The sequence below is a fragment of the Onychomys torridus genome, chromosome 4, assembly GCF_903995425.1.
Source record: "Onychomys torridus chromosome 4, mOncTor1.1, whole genome shotgun sequence".
In the NCBI taxonomy this organism is placed as follows: Eukaryota; Metazoa; Chordata; class Mammalia; order Rodentia; family Cricetidae; genus Onychomys; species Onychomys torridus.
Window position 1 is genome coordinate 38,976,928 of NC_050446.1, and position 17,138 is coordinate 38,994,065.

Below are 17,138 nucleotides of genomic sequence, written 5' to 3' on the forward strand. Positions count from 1 at the left end.
TGAGTCATCTTACTGAGCTTGAGCCTTAGTAGCAGGTCTGATGAGTCCTGTTACACAGGTACTTTTAGTAGATTAAGCGCCCAAGCAATGGCTGCTACAGCCAAGCATGTCCATAGTTTATTAATACACATTACAGAAAAATGATGAATAATAGGAATTTAAATTCAATTTTGTTTTTTATTGTCATACTTAGAATTAAGTCAGAATTTCTTAGGTATACCTAAATTAATTTAGGAAATGTATAAATTGGGTGACTTAAGACTACTTACCTAAATAGAAATATTTAAAAGAAAGCTTTATTATTTTATTCAAATAAGTTACTTTTGATTGCTGGCTATGGTTATTTGTATGGGTAGGGACGTCTACTCATCAGTTTGTTGTAGGAAGTCAAGTTGAGCCCACTTTAGTGAATTCTTAGTTACATGTAAGATCATTTAATTCCATTATATAATCTAAATGTCCTATGAACAAAGCAGTTACTCATACCATTACAGTCTAAAAACTAATATTTTCCTATAAAGCAGTAAAAACTTATTATAAGAATGGTATAGAAGATGAAAACAGTAAAAGTAATATGTAACTCATATGCAATGAGCAGTATATAAACTTTAGTGTATTATTAATATTGTTTTATATAAATTCCTATCCATTTAAAGACTTATAAAATCAGGTGACTTTTTAAGTTTGCAATAAACTATAGTCATAACTTTCAGTCATCCTCTTTAACCCCTGAAAGATGTTCATTTTTATTTATTTTTAACTTTATACTTTTAGTCTGAGGTCCAGTAAAATGTGGATTTCATTACTTAAAATGGATACAGCCAGGTATAGCACTGTCTCACATCTGTGATCCCAGCACTTAGGGGCCAGAGATAAGAAGATAGCTAGTTCAAGACTAGCCATTTCTACTTACTGAGACTCTGTCTCTAAAACCTAAGAGATGGGGATGTAGCTCATGCCTAGCACATTAAAAGCCCCAGCTTTGACTCCATATTCAGAAAACAGGTCCCATAATGAATTCCAGGGAATATGTATGAAGCCCCTCAGTGACCTCTAAGGATGTTCTTTGACCCCATTCCTTTTGTGAATTACTAACTAGTTAAGGCAAAAGTATATGTGCTTAAGCTGCTCAGCAGCTGTGCTATCTTTTCATTGTGCTTTAATATCAAAATGTTTTCTGTTTCTCTCTTATTTGAGAGACAAATTTTAGAAAAGTTTATCTTATTTTTAATAGTTTATGGTTTAACAAAGTTTCTCACAATTTAAACATTGAAAAATTTGTCTTACTAATTTAACAATAATTTACAATTTTAAATTAGTGAATAGTTCAAGCTCACTGATAGAATTATGAGATCATATCACATCCAATATTGTATTAAATGATAATAGGTGAGCGGACTCCTATTGTGCTGACATCATCCTGTCTGAACTGTTATTTCCTACGGGATTCGGAAATGCAGTGAGTGAGTGCTTCAAGGTGTCAAAAGGAGACTGAGCCGGTTAGAGGCCAGACTCGTTCGTGTAAGAAGTTAGCATCTCAGGCAAAATTCTGAATGCCCTTTGCACTTGTAGTGCTGTCGGCTGTACTTTATACAAGCATCCAGGTGTGGGCAGTGGTTCAGGGCTTTGGGGATCTCTCTTACCGGCCCAAGGATCCAAGGCAGTCCGTGCAAAACCTGGCCAGCAGCCCGAGTGAGTAGGAGCCATGTGACTCTGCTGAGTTGGAGTGTGCTGTTGCCTCCTGCTTCAGAGCTACCTGATCCGAATACTAAGCAGAGCGAGTGCCGGGGCGAGTGGAAGACACCGAAGACACTGCAGAGCAAGGTGCATTTTCCAGAGGTGTTATAGAACATGGACATTAAAGACCAGGGAGCCCAAATGGAGCCGCTGCTGCCCACGGTAAGAGACAACCCGCTGCCAGCTTAACCGCTTTGCCGCAGAACCTGTCAGGCAAGTGGCGCGCTGCTAGGTGCTGGGAGAGTGCACTTTCGGGTGGTGGATAGCTCCCACAACATATGGACAGGGTCTCCTCCCATCTCCCGAGACTGAAATGCTTAAAGCACAGAGCACATGCTCCCCCCCCCCCCCCCACTTCTCAATATGGATGCAGCATGGTGATGAAATGTCTCATGTTTGTTGCTGTTTGAAGAAATGGCTAGCTTTTAGTAGCAGTTGTGTGTCTTTCTCCCTGCCTGTTATTGTTTATCTTGCTGAGGCTTTGCAGTGCTGGCCAAAGCCCCTGTAAAGAAGCCCCCCCCCCCTTTATCCTCTTTAGCCCTAATACATTTCTTCCCTGTGCTCCATCCTCAGACAGTGAGGTGAGGAAATCTGCTGCTGTGAATCTAGAAATTTAGTCTCCACAGAAAACAGGGAAAAAAAGAACGTGTGTGTGTGTGTGTGTGTGTGTGAGAGAGAGAGAGAGAGAGAGAGAGAGAGAGAGAGGGAGGGAGGGAGGAGGGAGAACTGTCAGTGTCTTTCTCAAGGGGAAGTGTATCACAGTTCATTTGCGTGGAAGGTATAGGTTTTTGGGAGACAGGCATACTATTCACATTTGAGTGTCTGGAAGGTTGCTGAACTGTCATTTGGAATTAGCCCATTTGTTTATCGCTTTAGCCGTCTGCTTAGATTTAATTTTTGGAGTGATTGATTAGCCTGTATTCTACAAATCATTCTGTCTGGCACACAGACTTTGGATTTCAGGCAACATCCTTTTTAGTCCGGGGCAGCTCATGTTGCTATGTTTAAGGGCAGCATGGAGGAGGGTGCGGGTCAGCATTTATTTGATGAAGCAGAGATGCCAACCATTAGTTCCTAGTCTTCTATCAGCGTGATCATGGTTCAGAACAGCAGAAATCTCCGCAGCAGCACCAAACCATACAAGCGGCTGTTATTTTAGCGGTTCAGTTGTGACCCACCTTGCAGACCAGGACCGCTACAAACTATTTCCAAATCCATACCCATCCTTCAAACACACAGCTAAATGATATCATAGGAGGCTAGAGCAATTTCTGGGCCACTGATTTAGGGCCTTTGGCTCCAGCCAGGCTGTAATGCTGCAAAAAAGATCCGGGTTTGCTTCCTGCATCAGCTGTGGCTACTGAGCATGCCCAGTGCTCCCCAGGACGCCAGGTTTGGTTAGGGAGGGAGCAGAAAGGTGGGAAGAACAGAACCTAAATTAAGAGCAAGGGCAGTGTCAGAGAGGGGAAAAAAAAGAAGTATGTCAGTTAGCCTGCCTGCCTAAAGCTAGAGCCAGTGTGTGTGTGTGTGTGTGTGTGTGTGTGTGTGTGTGTGTGTGTGTGTGTGTGTGTGTGTAGTTTTGAAAAAACGAGTAAAAGATTTGTGTTCCCCCTTAACTTGAATAGATAACATAAATTATGGTTCTGTGGTTACTCAGAATAAATAGTGTTAATGATACCAGGGGTCTTCGAAAAGACAGGGAGGAACTATACCCAGGAATTACAGGATAGAGATTTAGGAAAGATTAAATATAGAGGGAAAAATCCCTCTGTGTCGGGGGGGGGGGTGTTCGTGGGGGCTGGGACTTGTCCTAGAAAAGCAGGCTGAGGCCAGTTTGATGTGGCTTATGGATTGTCACTTGTGGGAGCAGTTAAAGGATTTAAGACCAAATGAGGATTATCTGGAGGAATTTAGAAATGGATGACATTGCTAGGCTAGAAGGGCAGCAGGTTTGTGACTTAAAAGAGCAAAGGGACATAATAAAAGTTTGGCTAGGAAGGAAGATCTACAATGTTTGGTAGAAAGGTTTAACAGCCACATTGAAAAGTTTGTGTTTCATGGGCACTGATGGCTAGTATAGAATAGCTTTACATTAATCATCATGCAGAATCATGTTAGCAATATGTTATAAATATAAGCCTAAGAAAGTAGGAAAAATGGTGAATTTTTGGCCTGATTTTACATTTGTATAGTGTGTTTTTAACTTCTCCAGTTGCTCTAATTTAAAAAAAGGTCATATGTGCTATGTGAAGCAGTTTTTATTATCTTTATTTCAAAGACAATCAATTGAGGCATATGGAGTCTAAACAGAATGTTGAAGGTTTTACATAGTAAGGGAGCCAAGACGAGAATAGAGATCTTCTAAAACTTGCTTACTACAATCAGTTTCTGAGCTCTTCATGTGTACCTATGTAAAGAGAAAGCAGTAGCTTTGGAGTTTATTTTAGAAAATCTATCAGATGACTTTGCAAACAATTATATGAGAGGCAATGTGACAAATTTATTTAGGAACATTCTGTGCCCAAACCTGACACTGCTATTTATTTATTTTTCTGTAACCTTGGAAAACTGAGGTTTTACATTCCACAAGTGAACAATGGGAAGGCTATGGTATATGGTATATTTAATTGATTTCTATTCATTCATTTGTTTCTCTGTGTATAGGATGTCACTTTGCATGCCATGGCACATGTGTGGAGGTCAGAGGACAGCTCTAAGAGCCAATTCTCTGCTCTCATCATGGGTCCTTGAGGGTGAAAGAACTCAGGTTCATCATGTTGGCAGCCGGCACCTTTACCAACTGATTTGTCTCAGTGGTCAAAGGGCACATTTTAAATGCAATTGGGACCATATAGGAATGAATGGTGGAATGTAGCATCTTTTGTGTTTATTTACATTTTCTAAATGTCCAACTTTATTATTTTATTCATGGAAAGGAAGTTATAAAAATTTTCTATAAAATTATATTAGGGAATGGAAAAAGTTAGAAAAAGAAAACATGGATTGGCTAAGTATCTAAATTATAATTTTAATTTGAAACAAAATTGTTACACATAGGAAGATGTAGTATAAGAAATCAATCCTAATTTTTACTTGAAAAGCTACTCTAGAAAGGTAAACTATAGAAATAAATATATGCATAGGGTGCTAAGGTTGTGAGGATGGGTGGGAAAATCTAAACTGTATATGTATTAAGTTTATGGTAAAATTTTTTAGGTCAGATAGTTTAAAATGTAAAGGAAAAATCTGGGCCAAGTGGCAATTTAAATATAATCAGAAGACATGGTTATATATTTATGACATCATTTTAGTTTAGTCTTTGATGATGGTTGCTTCAGAAATCAAAATTGTACCTACACAGACAGAAGTGCATTACAATGTTCTGAGTGTGAATGAAGAAATGTGAGGACCACTTCCAACCTTTGTGCCCAAAGGAACTTCAACTCAGTTCTTCTCATATCTTACAAGGTATGAGACTGTTTGGCTCTTCACATGCTGCCTGTGTCAGGCGGTGCAGTAAATGTTAGCTAAGATTTCTTATGTATCTATGTGCAGGGACTTGAATCTAGGAAGTCACACATCGAGACAAGTACTTTACTATTGAATACTATTGAACCACATTCCAGTCCTCTGTTATGATTTTTAGATAAAAGAAATGTAACTTGAAGATTTAATACTTTTTCTTTTTTTTAATCAAATAGTGTCTTACTCTGCAATCTAGACTGGCCTCAGGAAAATTCTCTGCCTCAGCATTGGAAGAACTGGGATTGCAAATCTATACCATCACACCTGTCTTACTACTTATGTCATGCAAATTATGTCATGTTTTCCTTGGGGTATGCTATTTTTCTTTAGAAACAAGGAACAATTCATTTATAATATACCATTTATGACAGTGTGTTTTTATTTTGTTATTATTTTAATAGACTTTATGTTTTATATGAGCATACTAAATAATGGGGTTTACTATGAAATCTTCATATAGAGATTTAAATATATGTAATGTACTTTTCTTATATTTATTCTCCCTTTATCCTCTCTTCTTCCTTCTCTCTCATCACTCCACATCCTCTTCTCTAATTTTCTACATTCCTCTCTCTCTTTCTCTCTCTCTCTCTCTCTCTCTCTCTCTCTCTCTCTCTCACACACACACACACACACACACACACACACACACACACACACAGTGTTTTATTGGATTTTGCAAATGATGCAATTTCATTCTTATTAGTAGCTAAAAGTTCCAATTTTAGATATGTCACATATTTTATCTACTCATCTGTTGGTAGACAACTAGTTTGCTCCATATCATGCCATTGCGAGTGATACTACAGTAAACATGGATATGTAAGTATCTCTGTGCCCTGCTGACTTAGGTTCCTTTGAGGAGATAGTGATGAGCGGTATAGTCAAATAATATGGTAATCATATTTTTAAGTTACCTTTGCTTCTCCATATTTATTTCCGTGTGGCTGGATAACTCTGTTCCCAACAGTAGTGCACGATGGTTCTTTTCTCCCTGTATCCCTCAGCAGCACTTGCTAGTCATTCTTTTTTCATGAAGAGGAAACTCATGACTAGGGGCATTGAACATGTTGTCATAAATCTCTATTAAGAACTCTCTGTTGTGTTCAGTTGCTGATTTACTTACTGACTGGGTGATTGACGTTTGGGGTACTTTATTGTTTGGGTTCTATGTATATCCTCCCTGTTTATTCATCTGTTGTCAGACACAGAATGAGCTGTGATTTTCTTGACTCTGAAGGCTGTCTCTTCACTCTGTTGTTTCTGTGAAGGAGCTTGTCAATGTCATGCAATCCCTTTTGTCAGTTCTTGGAGTCATGGACTGTTGCATTAGTTCCCCTCCCAGAAAGTCTTGCTAAAGTCTCTATCTTGAAGTATCTTCCCTACATTTTTCTACAGGCATTCCGAGTTCTCAAATCTTATCCTAAGGTCTTTGCTCCATCTTGAGTTAATTTTTGGGGGGTATGGTCTGAGAGATATAGATATAAATTCATTATTTTAACTTCATTCTCACTTCATTCTACATGTGGATATCTAGTTTTCCAAACTCCTTTTGATAATGGGCTGCTTTTTTTTTTTTTCATGTAAAGTTTTTTTTTTTCCCACCTTTGAGAATAATTAAGATGGATGTAACACTGTGGGTTTATTTTTGGGTCCTCCTTGCTATTTTTGTTGTGATGGACTCCGTAGTATGATTTGAGTTAAGATTCTATAACTCTCTAGCATTGCATTTTATGCCCAGGATTGCTTTGACTTTTGTGGGTGGGTCTCTTATGCTTTATTTATGAAGAGTTACACTGGGGTTTTTGATGGAAATTGCCTTGAATCTATGGGTAGGTTTTGATAGTAGAGAATTTTCACAATATTAATCCTGAATAAGTTTTATACTTTATACTTTAGAGAAGTTTGCATTCACAGTGATATTGAGTAGAAGGTGCAGAGATTTTCCATACACCTTTTTTCCTGTCCACATATAGAGCCACTTTTATCAGCAATGTTGCCCAACAGAATGGTATATTCTGGTATAGCTGATAAGTGTATACTGACACTCCTTAGTCAGTGGTAGGATTTTTGTTCCCACCTTTTTGCCTCTTTTGCTGGGGTTTTGTCTGGCTTGAACTTGCTCATATCTTGTGCATGCTTTTACTGTTATTATCTAAACAGTCTCTGCAAAATCCTGGGTCATCTAGATTTTTCTGCTATGTTATCTTCTAATGGTTTTATAGTTTTGTATTTTTTAAATTCTGCATCATATTGAGTTACTTTTTTTCTGAAGTGTGTTAACTATACGTCAAAATTAATATTTTTTTTGTTTATGGATATCTAGATGTTCCAGAGTTCTGTTGACAGAGATTATCATTTATCTACATTGTATTGCCTTACTCTTTTGTCAAAGATCAGGCATAATAGACTCTATAGGTCTGTGGGTCTCTTTGCAGTCTCTCTTCTGCTTTCTCAAGCTACATCATATATTGATATTGGGCACTGTTAGTCCTTTATATTTGCTACTCTTCTTTAAAAAAAGTCTTTTGAGGATTATTTCCTCTCTACAAAAACAGAGGATTGGTTTACTGGTATCTACAAGATGATTTACTCATTTTCCTTTGCTTGTGATTGCATTGAATCTGAAGATCAGTTTTGGAAGAACAGATGTGTAGCAAGCATTCTTGTCAGACTATCTTTGGACCACCAGCCCGTAAATAACAACACGGAGACTTATTATTAATTATTAAAGCTTGGAGACTTATTATTAATTATTAAAGCTTGGCCATAGCTTAGGCTTTTTTTCTAACTAGCTCTCATAACTTAATTAACCTGTTTCTGTTACTCTGTGTTCTATCATGTGGCTCAGTTACTGGTTACTTCTTCTTAGAACAGCACGTCCGACTTGCTCTGAGTCTGCTGGCAAAATCACGAGCCTAGATTCCTTCTCCCAGCCTCTCTCTGCCCAGAAGTCCATCCTACACCTCCTGCCTGGCTGTTGGCCATTCATCTTTTTATTACACCAGTCACAGCAATACGTCTTTACACAGTGTACAAATATCCCCCAATGCAGATGTCTAGAAAATGACTTTTCCTCTTAATGGACATGCAATGTTTCTCTGTTTAGTCATTTAATTTATTTTGTCAGTTTTTTTCTCTTTCTTAACTGAACCTTGTATGTATTTTGTTGCATTTATACATAAGTATTTTTGGCATCAATATAAATGTTAATATGTTTTAAATTTCAATTGACAATTAATTTTTGTGTATATCTTATATCCTTCACTTTGCTATATGTATTATCTCCAGGAGGACTTTTTGTTGGTTATTTAGGATTTTCTATATAAACAATTATTTTGTTTCCAAATAAAGAAAATTTTTATTTCTTCCTTCCCAATCTGTATTTCTTTATTTTACTTTAATGTTATTGTAGTTATGGCAGTATTAAAATAATAGGAGTGAGAGGGGACATCCTTGCCTTGTTCCTGGCCTAAGCTGAAAGCTATGAGTTTCTAATCATGAAGTATGATATAGCTGTAGAATGTTGTATTTGCTCTTGATTAACCTGAGAAAGTTCATCTTTGTCCCTAGTTTATTGGATTTTTCTCATGACAAGGAGTTGGATTTATGTTAAAGATCTCTTAATGTTTATAAGAGATGTTGGTCTGTAGCTTCCTTCCTTCCCTCCCCTTCTCTCTGTCCTTTTCTCTTGTCCTCCCTCCCTCCATCCTCCCCCCTTTTTAACAGATGTACTTATTTAGTTTTCCTATTAGGGTAATGCTAACCTCACAAAACTGACTCTGTTTCTTTTTCTTGAAATTGTAGACATTGTATAATTTATTCCTTAACAGTTTATTCAAATTTGCCCAGAATACAGTGGTGATTTTTGTTGTAGAATCATTGATACAACTTCTTTATAGATGCTTATATTTTTTGGTAAGAGGACTGTAGAAACAAACTAGAAGTTAGAGTTTAGACTAGTTCCCCCATTTTTTGATATAGGATCTTACTATATAGCCCTGGCTGGCCTACACTCTCTATATAGACCAGGCTGGTCTCAAACTCAGTGATCCTCCTGCCTCTTTCTCCTGAGGATTGGATTAGAGGCATGTGCCACCATGCCTAGCAGACTAGTTTCTTGATTTACCGATGATGAACCTGAAACTGAAAGACATAAGGAAATATGTTTAAGGACATAACATTTCAGATTGTTAATAGTGAGAGCTCAATCTAGTACCTGAATCTTTTTATTCTTTGTTCAGCATGCTCTATATTTCTATATAGTCCTGACTTAGTATACTGGCACTATCTGAATGGCACATTGAAATGGTTTTTAGGTAGATTTTATGAGGCAATTCTAGATATTATTTCAGGCTAATAGGTACAAATACCTCAAATTCTCATGGTCCTCCTGAAATGTTGCTAATGTCTTCATCTTCAGATGAGAATTGAGGCTCTGAGATATGAGAAACTTACCCGGTTTCACATACATAATGAATACTTACCTACAGTTGGAAAATATTTCATCTAATTAAAAAGTAATTACATTCCTTCAAAGCTAATAAAAGATTCTAAGAGCTGGAAGTTTGAAAATACTTTACAGAAATCCTCTCTAATTTGTGCTGCCCATATATTTGTGTTGTGGGGCTGCCATTAGTTCCTCATCTATGAGTTGGAATTACTCCCTTTCACGCTGGGATTTTGTTTGGCTTGAAAGAAATTTTGGGTTGAGCATTAAAGTGTTTTAAAACAAGATTAGATTACAGTAACAGTTGTATCACTTGTGGAATATTATTTTAACTAGGCAAAGATGTGTCACGTTTGTTTATGCTGCAGAATATTCCTTTTTTTTTTTTTTTTTTTACTTTTTGAGACAGGGTTTCTCTGTATAACAGCCCTGGCTGTCCTGGAACTCACTTTGTAGACCAGGCTGGCCTTGAACTCACAGAGATCCATCTGCCTTTGCCTCCTGAGTGCTGGGATTAAAGGCACATACCATCATATCCAGCACTTTAACTGTGTAAAAGTGTGTTACATTTGTTTATGGTGCCTTTGTTAACCATGTAAGATGTATTACATTTGTTTCACCTTGTCTGCCCAAGGCACCTGATTGGTCTAATAAAAAGCCAAATGGCTAATAGCTAGGCAGGAGAGGGATAGGTGGGGCTGGTGGGCAAAGAGAATAAGTAGGAGGAGAAATCTGGACTCAAGAGAGGAGAGAAGGAAGAGAAGAGAATGAGGGAGAAAGAGAGGGACACACCCGGGGCCAGAAACTAGGCAGCCACCAGCCAGCCAGATACTGGAGGAAGCAGGAAAGTAAGACATGCAGAAAGAAAGGAAAAAGCCCTGAGGCAAAAGTTAGATATAGAGAAACAGGTTAAATTAAGTTAAAAGAGCTAGCTAGAAATGAGCCCAAGCTAGACTGAGCTTCATAACTAATAAAAAGTCTCTGTGTCATGATTTAGGAGCTAGGTAGAGACCTAAAAGAAAAAGTCTACTGCAATTAGTCTATACATTTACTAAAAAAAAAACTTCATTGAATTGCATACTTAAAATAAGAAAATTAGGTGATGTGTATTATACACAAATAAAATTATTTAAAAATAAATGAATGAAAAATGTCGTTTCTGAAGCCCATGTAATGGCACATGTCTTTAATCCCAGCACTCAGGATGCAGAGGCAGGAAGATCTCTGAGTTTGAGGCCAGATAAAATCCCAGCATGAAGGGGAGAAGTAATCCCATATTCCAACCCATAGGTGAGAAACTAATGGCAGCCCCATACCATAAGGACATGGGCAGCAAAAATTGAGAGGATTCTGTAAAGTACTAACTTCCAGCTGTTAGAATCTCTCTGCTCTACTTCTACAGTGTTCTCTAGTCACACAGGTAAGGGGTGTGGTTATAGATGGCTGATGTAGGCCTAAGCACCCAACAATCACTCATCTTCTGGACTCTGACCAGATGCATGTGTCTGTGTTAATTTAAACCTGCTGCAAACGAAAGCTTCTCTGATGAGGTCTGAGAGCTGCACTAATCTATAGACACAGAGATAGCTGTTTAGAAAGCAGTTTGGTGCTGTGTCCATTTAATAAAATAATCATAGTAAGTTTTCCACTAGTGTCTGTGCCCTAGTCATGGGTCACTGGCCAGAGTCCAGTGCCAGTTATGAGTTTTATCCTGTATAGTAGGCCTTAAATGGAGTCAGGAAGCAGTTGGCTACTGTGTAACCTTTATGTCACCATCACACTGGTTGGCATGCCTTGCCAGGTCTGGTGTTTTTATAGTTAGCAGGGTTCACAGCTGGGTAAGTGTATTGATGACTTTTCTCTCCTAGTAGCCTGCATAGCACTTTCCAGCACCGTGCATGCTATCTGGCGGACAGGAATTTTCTAGATCAAGACCAGCTTGATTTTTCCATGTCCTGTTATCCAAGGAGGTGGTGTCTTCAGCAGTATACTCTTATTGTCTAGTTCTGGTAGATTCCTGAAAGGACAGTAGGGGAAAGGATAATAGCCCCAATAGAGACTTTTAAAATATAAATCCCAATAGGTAGTAAATGAAGTCATCACTCTCATGATTCCTTATTTGCATTTATTACATAATGGTTAGCTATGTGACTTCTACATTAGCAATATATTAGTATTACATTTGTATATGCATACATGTATTTATATCCTGTTTCAGTGGGTTTTACTCTCTTTGAAGCTGTCTGTTTTAGGTGATTTTGTGCTACTGTCACATAGCCAAGTGCATTGAATTTCTTAAATGTTCCATAAATAATTTGCTAGGCAGCAATACTAGTGACAGTAATGAAGAGCTAGATCTTTGGGTTGGATGGTGCTAGCTGTTTTGATTAGAAGTTATGCCAACTTCCATAACTTAGCTACATGTTAATGTCTTACTCTTCTTATCTGTAAAATAGGAAAACTTAATAGTATCTACCTTGAAGATTTGTGAGAGTTAGTGAAATACATATATATTTCATATTCTTTAGACTAGCAACAAGTAACTATGATTACTATGTGCTGTTATTGTTGGCATTACTTCCTTATTTAACCTATCACCAGGACTGTGGAAGAAAGATGGCTCAGTTGGTAATGTGCTTGCTGCACAAATGTGAGGACCTGAGTCTGGATCTCTAGTCCCCATGGAAAACGTTAGCTGTGATGACTTGTGCCTGGTGTCCCAGGGCTGGAGAGAGAGTGACTGACTCCAAGGTGCTCACTGGCTAGCTGTCTAGCAGGATTGGTAAGTGTCAGGTTCAGAGAGAGACCCTGCCTCAGAAAGGGGGAGAACAACTGAAGGAGACATCTGAATTGACCTCTGGTCTGCACACACACACTACATGCCCCACAATAAAATTTTTAAAAATATGTCACCAATTTTCCTACAAATATTTTATTATTTAAATGTGTTTAATACATAATTTAGAAATTACGTATGACACCTCTTTAATCTTCTCTAATTTGTGACCTTGACACTTTTGACATATATAGGTCACTTAAAGATATTACTGTTATTATTATTTTTTATAATTTTGTGCATTGAGTTTTCATCAAGTTCACCCTGCCTCCTCCTATTCTTTTTCAGATCCCCAACCCTTTCTTCCCACCCAACTTTGTGTCTTAAAACAAAACAAAAAACTATTTATTTTTTCTTTCTTTCTTTTTCTTTCCTTCTCCTTCTCCTTCTCCTCCTCCTCCTCCTCCTCCTCCTCCTCCTCCTCCTCCTCCTCCTTCTTCTTCTTCTCCTTTTTCTTCTTCTTTTTGAGATAGGGTTTCTCTGTGTACCTTTGGAGCCTTTCCTGGAACTTACCTATAGCCCAAGCTAGCCCCAAACTCACAGATCTCCACCTGCCTTGGCCTCATGAGTGCTGGGATTAAAGGTGTGCACCACCACTGCCCAGCTGTTTATTTCTTATTGTGCATTTGTTTGAGGATTTTATAATAAGATTCAAGTTGTAAATTTTTGGTCATTAATACTATGGAGGTGATGTTCCCTTTTCTATGCCTCATATCACTTGACACATGATCTCTTGTATTAGGTATTGTTAACCTTGATTATGGAGGCAATTCTTAGCTTTTGGAACAACAAGTAAAAAAAGCTTTCCTTTTGTCATAAAATCCTGGAGATCCTTTGAGATATGCAAGTGTACTTCCTTCAAACTTTAGCATCCTCATGGTAAATATTTCCTGTAGTAAGTATTTTAGTATTTCCTGCATGATAATTTTTTCATTTCTCTTATTCCCATCTATAAAAATGTAGGATCTAGGCCACGTGGGGTCTGGGGTCTCAGGCTTGTAATTCTAGCTACTTGGGAGGCTGAGGGGAGATTTACAAATTCAAAACCTGCCTTGCTACATAGTAAGTTCAAGACCAGCTAGGGCATCTTAGTGAGACTTGTCTTAAAAAAAAAAGTTAAAAGGAAAAAAAAAGGAGGGCAGTGAATATAGGTCAGTGGTTGACTGTTTGCCTAGCATTGAATCATTGTTGTAGGTCCCTTTCCCAGGTTCATTACTTTTGCCTTTGTTAGCGACCCATTTAGGTTAACTAGGGAAATCTACATGACCATGGAATTGTAGCTAATTGTTAGCTCCTGGTGCCATCATTAGTGCATACACAACTAATGGCAATGACTCCCTCTCCCTGAATCTATTAGTAACAAATTGTTCAGTAGTGAGAAGTAGAGCCTTGAGCTCCTATTCCATCAATGCCTAGCTATTGATGGACCCTTTCTTATGTATATCTAATCTATCAACCTTTTTTTAAATTAAAAAAATAATACCAGGCACATACCATCATATCATGGCTAGACTAGGCAATCTAGTAGGAGGAAAAGGGTCCCTTAAGCAGGCAAAAAAGTCAGAGACAACCCCTATTCCCACTATAGGAATCCCACAAGAAGACCAAGCTACTTAGTCATAATGTATATGGAGAGGATCTAGGTCAGACCCCCTACAGGCTTCCTGTTCTCTGTGAGCCCTGATGAGTCCCAGTCAGTTGATTCTGTGGGCTGTGTTCTCGTGGTTGTATCCCTGTCTTCTCTGGTTCCTTTGATCCTTCCTCCCCCTCTTCTGCAGGATTCCCAGAGCTCTGCCTAATATTTGGCTGTGGGACTCTGCATCTGTTCCCATGAATTGTTGGATGAAGACTCTCTGGTCTTTTTGATGATGATTCTGGTCTCAGAAAACTCTTCAGGCAGGACACACTGTAGGTCAAAGGTTTTGTGGCTGGGTTAGTGTCCCAGTCCCTCCACTTGAGGTCTTTCCTGGTTACAGAAGATGGCTGGTTCAGGCTGTCTCCCCCAGTACTAGGAGTCTTGATAGGGTTGCTCTCATAGATTTCATGGAGTTTCCATTTGCACTAGGTCTCCACCTCACCCCTGAAATGTCCCCTAATTCCAGTCCTTTCTCCCAGTATTTCCTCCTTCCCTCCACCCCTACTTGGTCCTTCCTGCCCCCAACCCCACCTGCCCCCTGTTCACCCTCGAAATCTAGTCTATTACCCCTTCCAGGGAGTCCCTTGCATCCCCTCTTAGTCCCCCCTCGGTGATTAGTCACTGTGGGTTTGTGGACTGCAGCATGATTATCTTTTACTTTACAGCTAATGACCCCTTCATGTTTATTTTTCTGGGTCTGGGTTACCTCACTCAGGATGATTGTTTTTTTTTCAGTTCCATCCATTTGCCTGCAAATTTCATGATGTCACTGTTTTTAAATAACTGAGAAATACTCCATTGTGTAAATGTACCATATTTTCTTTATCTGTTATTTGGTTGAGGCACATCTAGGTTGTTTCTAGGTTCTGGCTATTATGAGTAAAGCTGCTTGTAAAGTCATGATTGCTATGACTGTGTCTTGCCCAGGAGATGACATTTCTCAGCCTTTTACCCTATATTCTGACTCTTTCATTTTTTTTTTCTGTTCTATCTTCCAACAATATTACCTGACCCTTGAAAGGGATGGTGTATAATTATATAACATGTAAAAATTAACTGTAGTTCTTCATTTGGTTACAAATAAGAAGTTCCCATATGTTTTTTTTTTCAATACACTTTCATTTTGGCTTATCTTCCCCCATCTTATCTCCCCTGTCTCTTCTACCTCCTCCCTGATTAAAGCTTGCCACTCTTTTCCTACTCTCATAGCATCTGTCTATTCTATTCTCTCCATTCCTTAAGAAATCTTCTTCCCAATAGCCTCTTTCTAATTTCCTGGCCCCTACAGGCCCAAGTTGAACACACAAATTAGCAATTTGAGGTTAGGATCCCTATAGAAGAGAGAATATGCTGTATTTATCATTCTCTCAGTACCTACCTCAATATAAGTTTTCAGTTTTAGGAATTTACCTGCAGATTTCATAATTTCATTTTATTTTGCAACTGAACAAAATTTCAGTTGTGTATATATACCACATTCACTATCAGTTGATTGGCATGTAGGTAGATTATGTTTTCTAGCTGTTATGAAAAGAGCAGATCTAGCATTCTGTGGGTATTTGTCCAGGAGTGGACTAGCTGAGCCAGATGGTAGTTCAGTCTCTAGCATTTTTTAATAATCTCTACATTGATTTCTACAATGGCTACACCAGTTTGCACTCCCGACAGTGAATAAGGGCTGCTTTTTCCCCACATCCTCACCAACATTTGTTACTTCGTTCGTTCTCTCTCTCTCTCTCTCTCTCTCTCTCTTCCTCCCTCCCTCCCTCCCTCCCTCCCTCCCTTCCTTCCTTCCTTCCTTCCTTCCTCTCTCCCTCCCTCCCTCCTTCCTTTCCTCCTCCTCCTCCTCCTCCTCCTCCTCCTCCTCCTCCTCCTCCTCCTCCTCCTCCTTTTTCTAATGAAACAGAGTCTGCTTTTGTAGCCATGACTGGCCCCAAACTCATTATGAAGGCCAGAATGGCCTCAAACTCACAGAGATGCTATTGCCTTTGTCTCACAAATGCTGTGATTAAAGACCATTAAGCCTAATATCATTTGATTTCTTGAGACTGGGGTGAGATGTTGTCTCAAAGTAGTTTTTATTTGCATTTTCTTGGTGGCTGATGATGTTGAACACTTTTTGAAGTGTTTATTATTTCATTTTTAAAAATTAGAATGCAGTGAGCTGGCTTTCTGGATCCCATTACCTTTGGTCAGACACCTTGCTCACCCTTGATGCAGCGGGGAGGGGCTTGGTCCTGCCTGAACTGAATGGACAGGGCTTTGTTGTTCCCCTGTGAGGGAGGACTTACCCTTTTGGAGGAGAGGATGGGGGTGGGAGGGATGCAAGGGTGGGGGAAGTGGGAAGAGAGATGAGAGGAGGATCTGTGGTTGGTATGTAAATGAATAAAACAAATTAAAAAAATAAAATGCAGAAAAAGTGATTTGTTCAATGTGGCCACATTGGGAAAAAGACTAAGAGATTCCAGGGAAACTTCCAAATCTCAGAGGTCCTGCAATGAGATTAAAGTTTAAGTAGAGGGTCTAGGATGTGCTGTTAAAGCAGTCCTAGTCACGTTGTAGTCCTGCCTATCACTGTTTGGGCTTCAGTCTTAACATGTAAAGTGATCTGACAAGTTAGAACTGCGTGAATCTTTTTCCAAGAAACAAGATCCTCTTCTAGCTGGGGCTTTTCTTTCTCTTATCATGAAATACCTGGGTAAATATCCATTTATTTGGGGTCCATCATTTCAGTAGTCTGGTAATTAGGTTGAGAGATACTGCATTTCTGCCAGGCCTGCTACAATTTCCCAATTTTTTGCTTTAATAACCCAGGCTTGAGATGGAATGAGTTTTTATTTGTAACAACATAACAAAGAGAATGCAAGTAGGAATCAATGTTAGAACACATTTAGTACCATACATGAGCCATGCATAGGAACTACTTTTCACAATCTCTTGGTTTTTAGTTAATT

The 17,138-nt window shown here is 38.7% G+C and overlaps 1 protein-coding gene across 5 annotated transcripts in view; it reads left to right on the forward strand.

Moving 5' to 3' along the window:
• Positions 1–1,473: 1,473 nt before the first annotated feature.
• Positions 1,474–17,138, forward strand: part of Slc4a10 (solute carrier family 4 member 10) — a 276,084-nt gene continuing 260,419 nt past the window's right edge. For all 5 annotated transcript variants that reach the window (XM_036185514.1, XM_036185518.1, XM_036185516.1 and 2 more), the window contains exon 1: positions 1,474–1,899. In XM_036185514.1, coding sequence (XP_036041407.1) covers positions 1,852–1,899 — 48 coding nt within the window. In that variant the 5' untranslated portion in view covers positions 1,474–1,851. The remainder of the gene's footprint in view (positions 1,900–17,138) is intronic.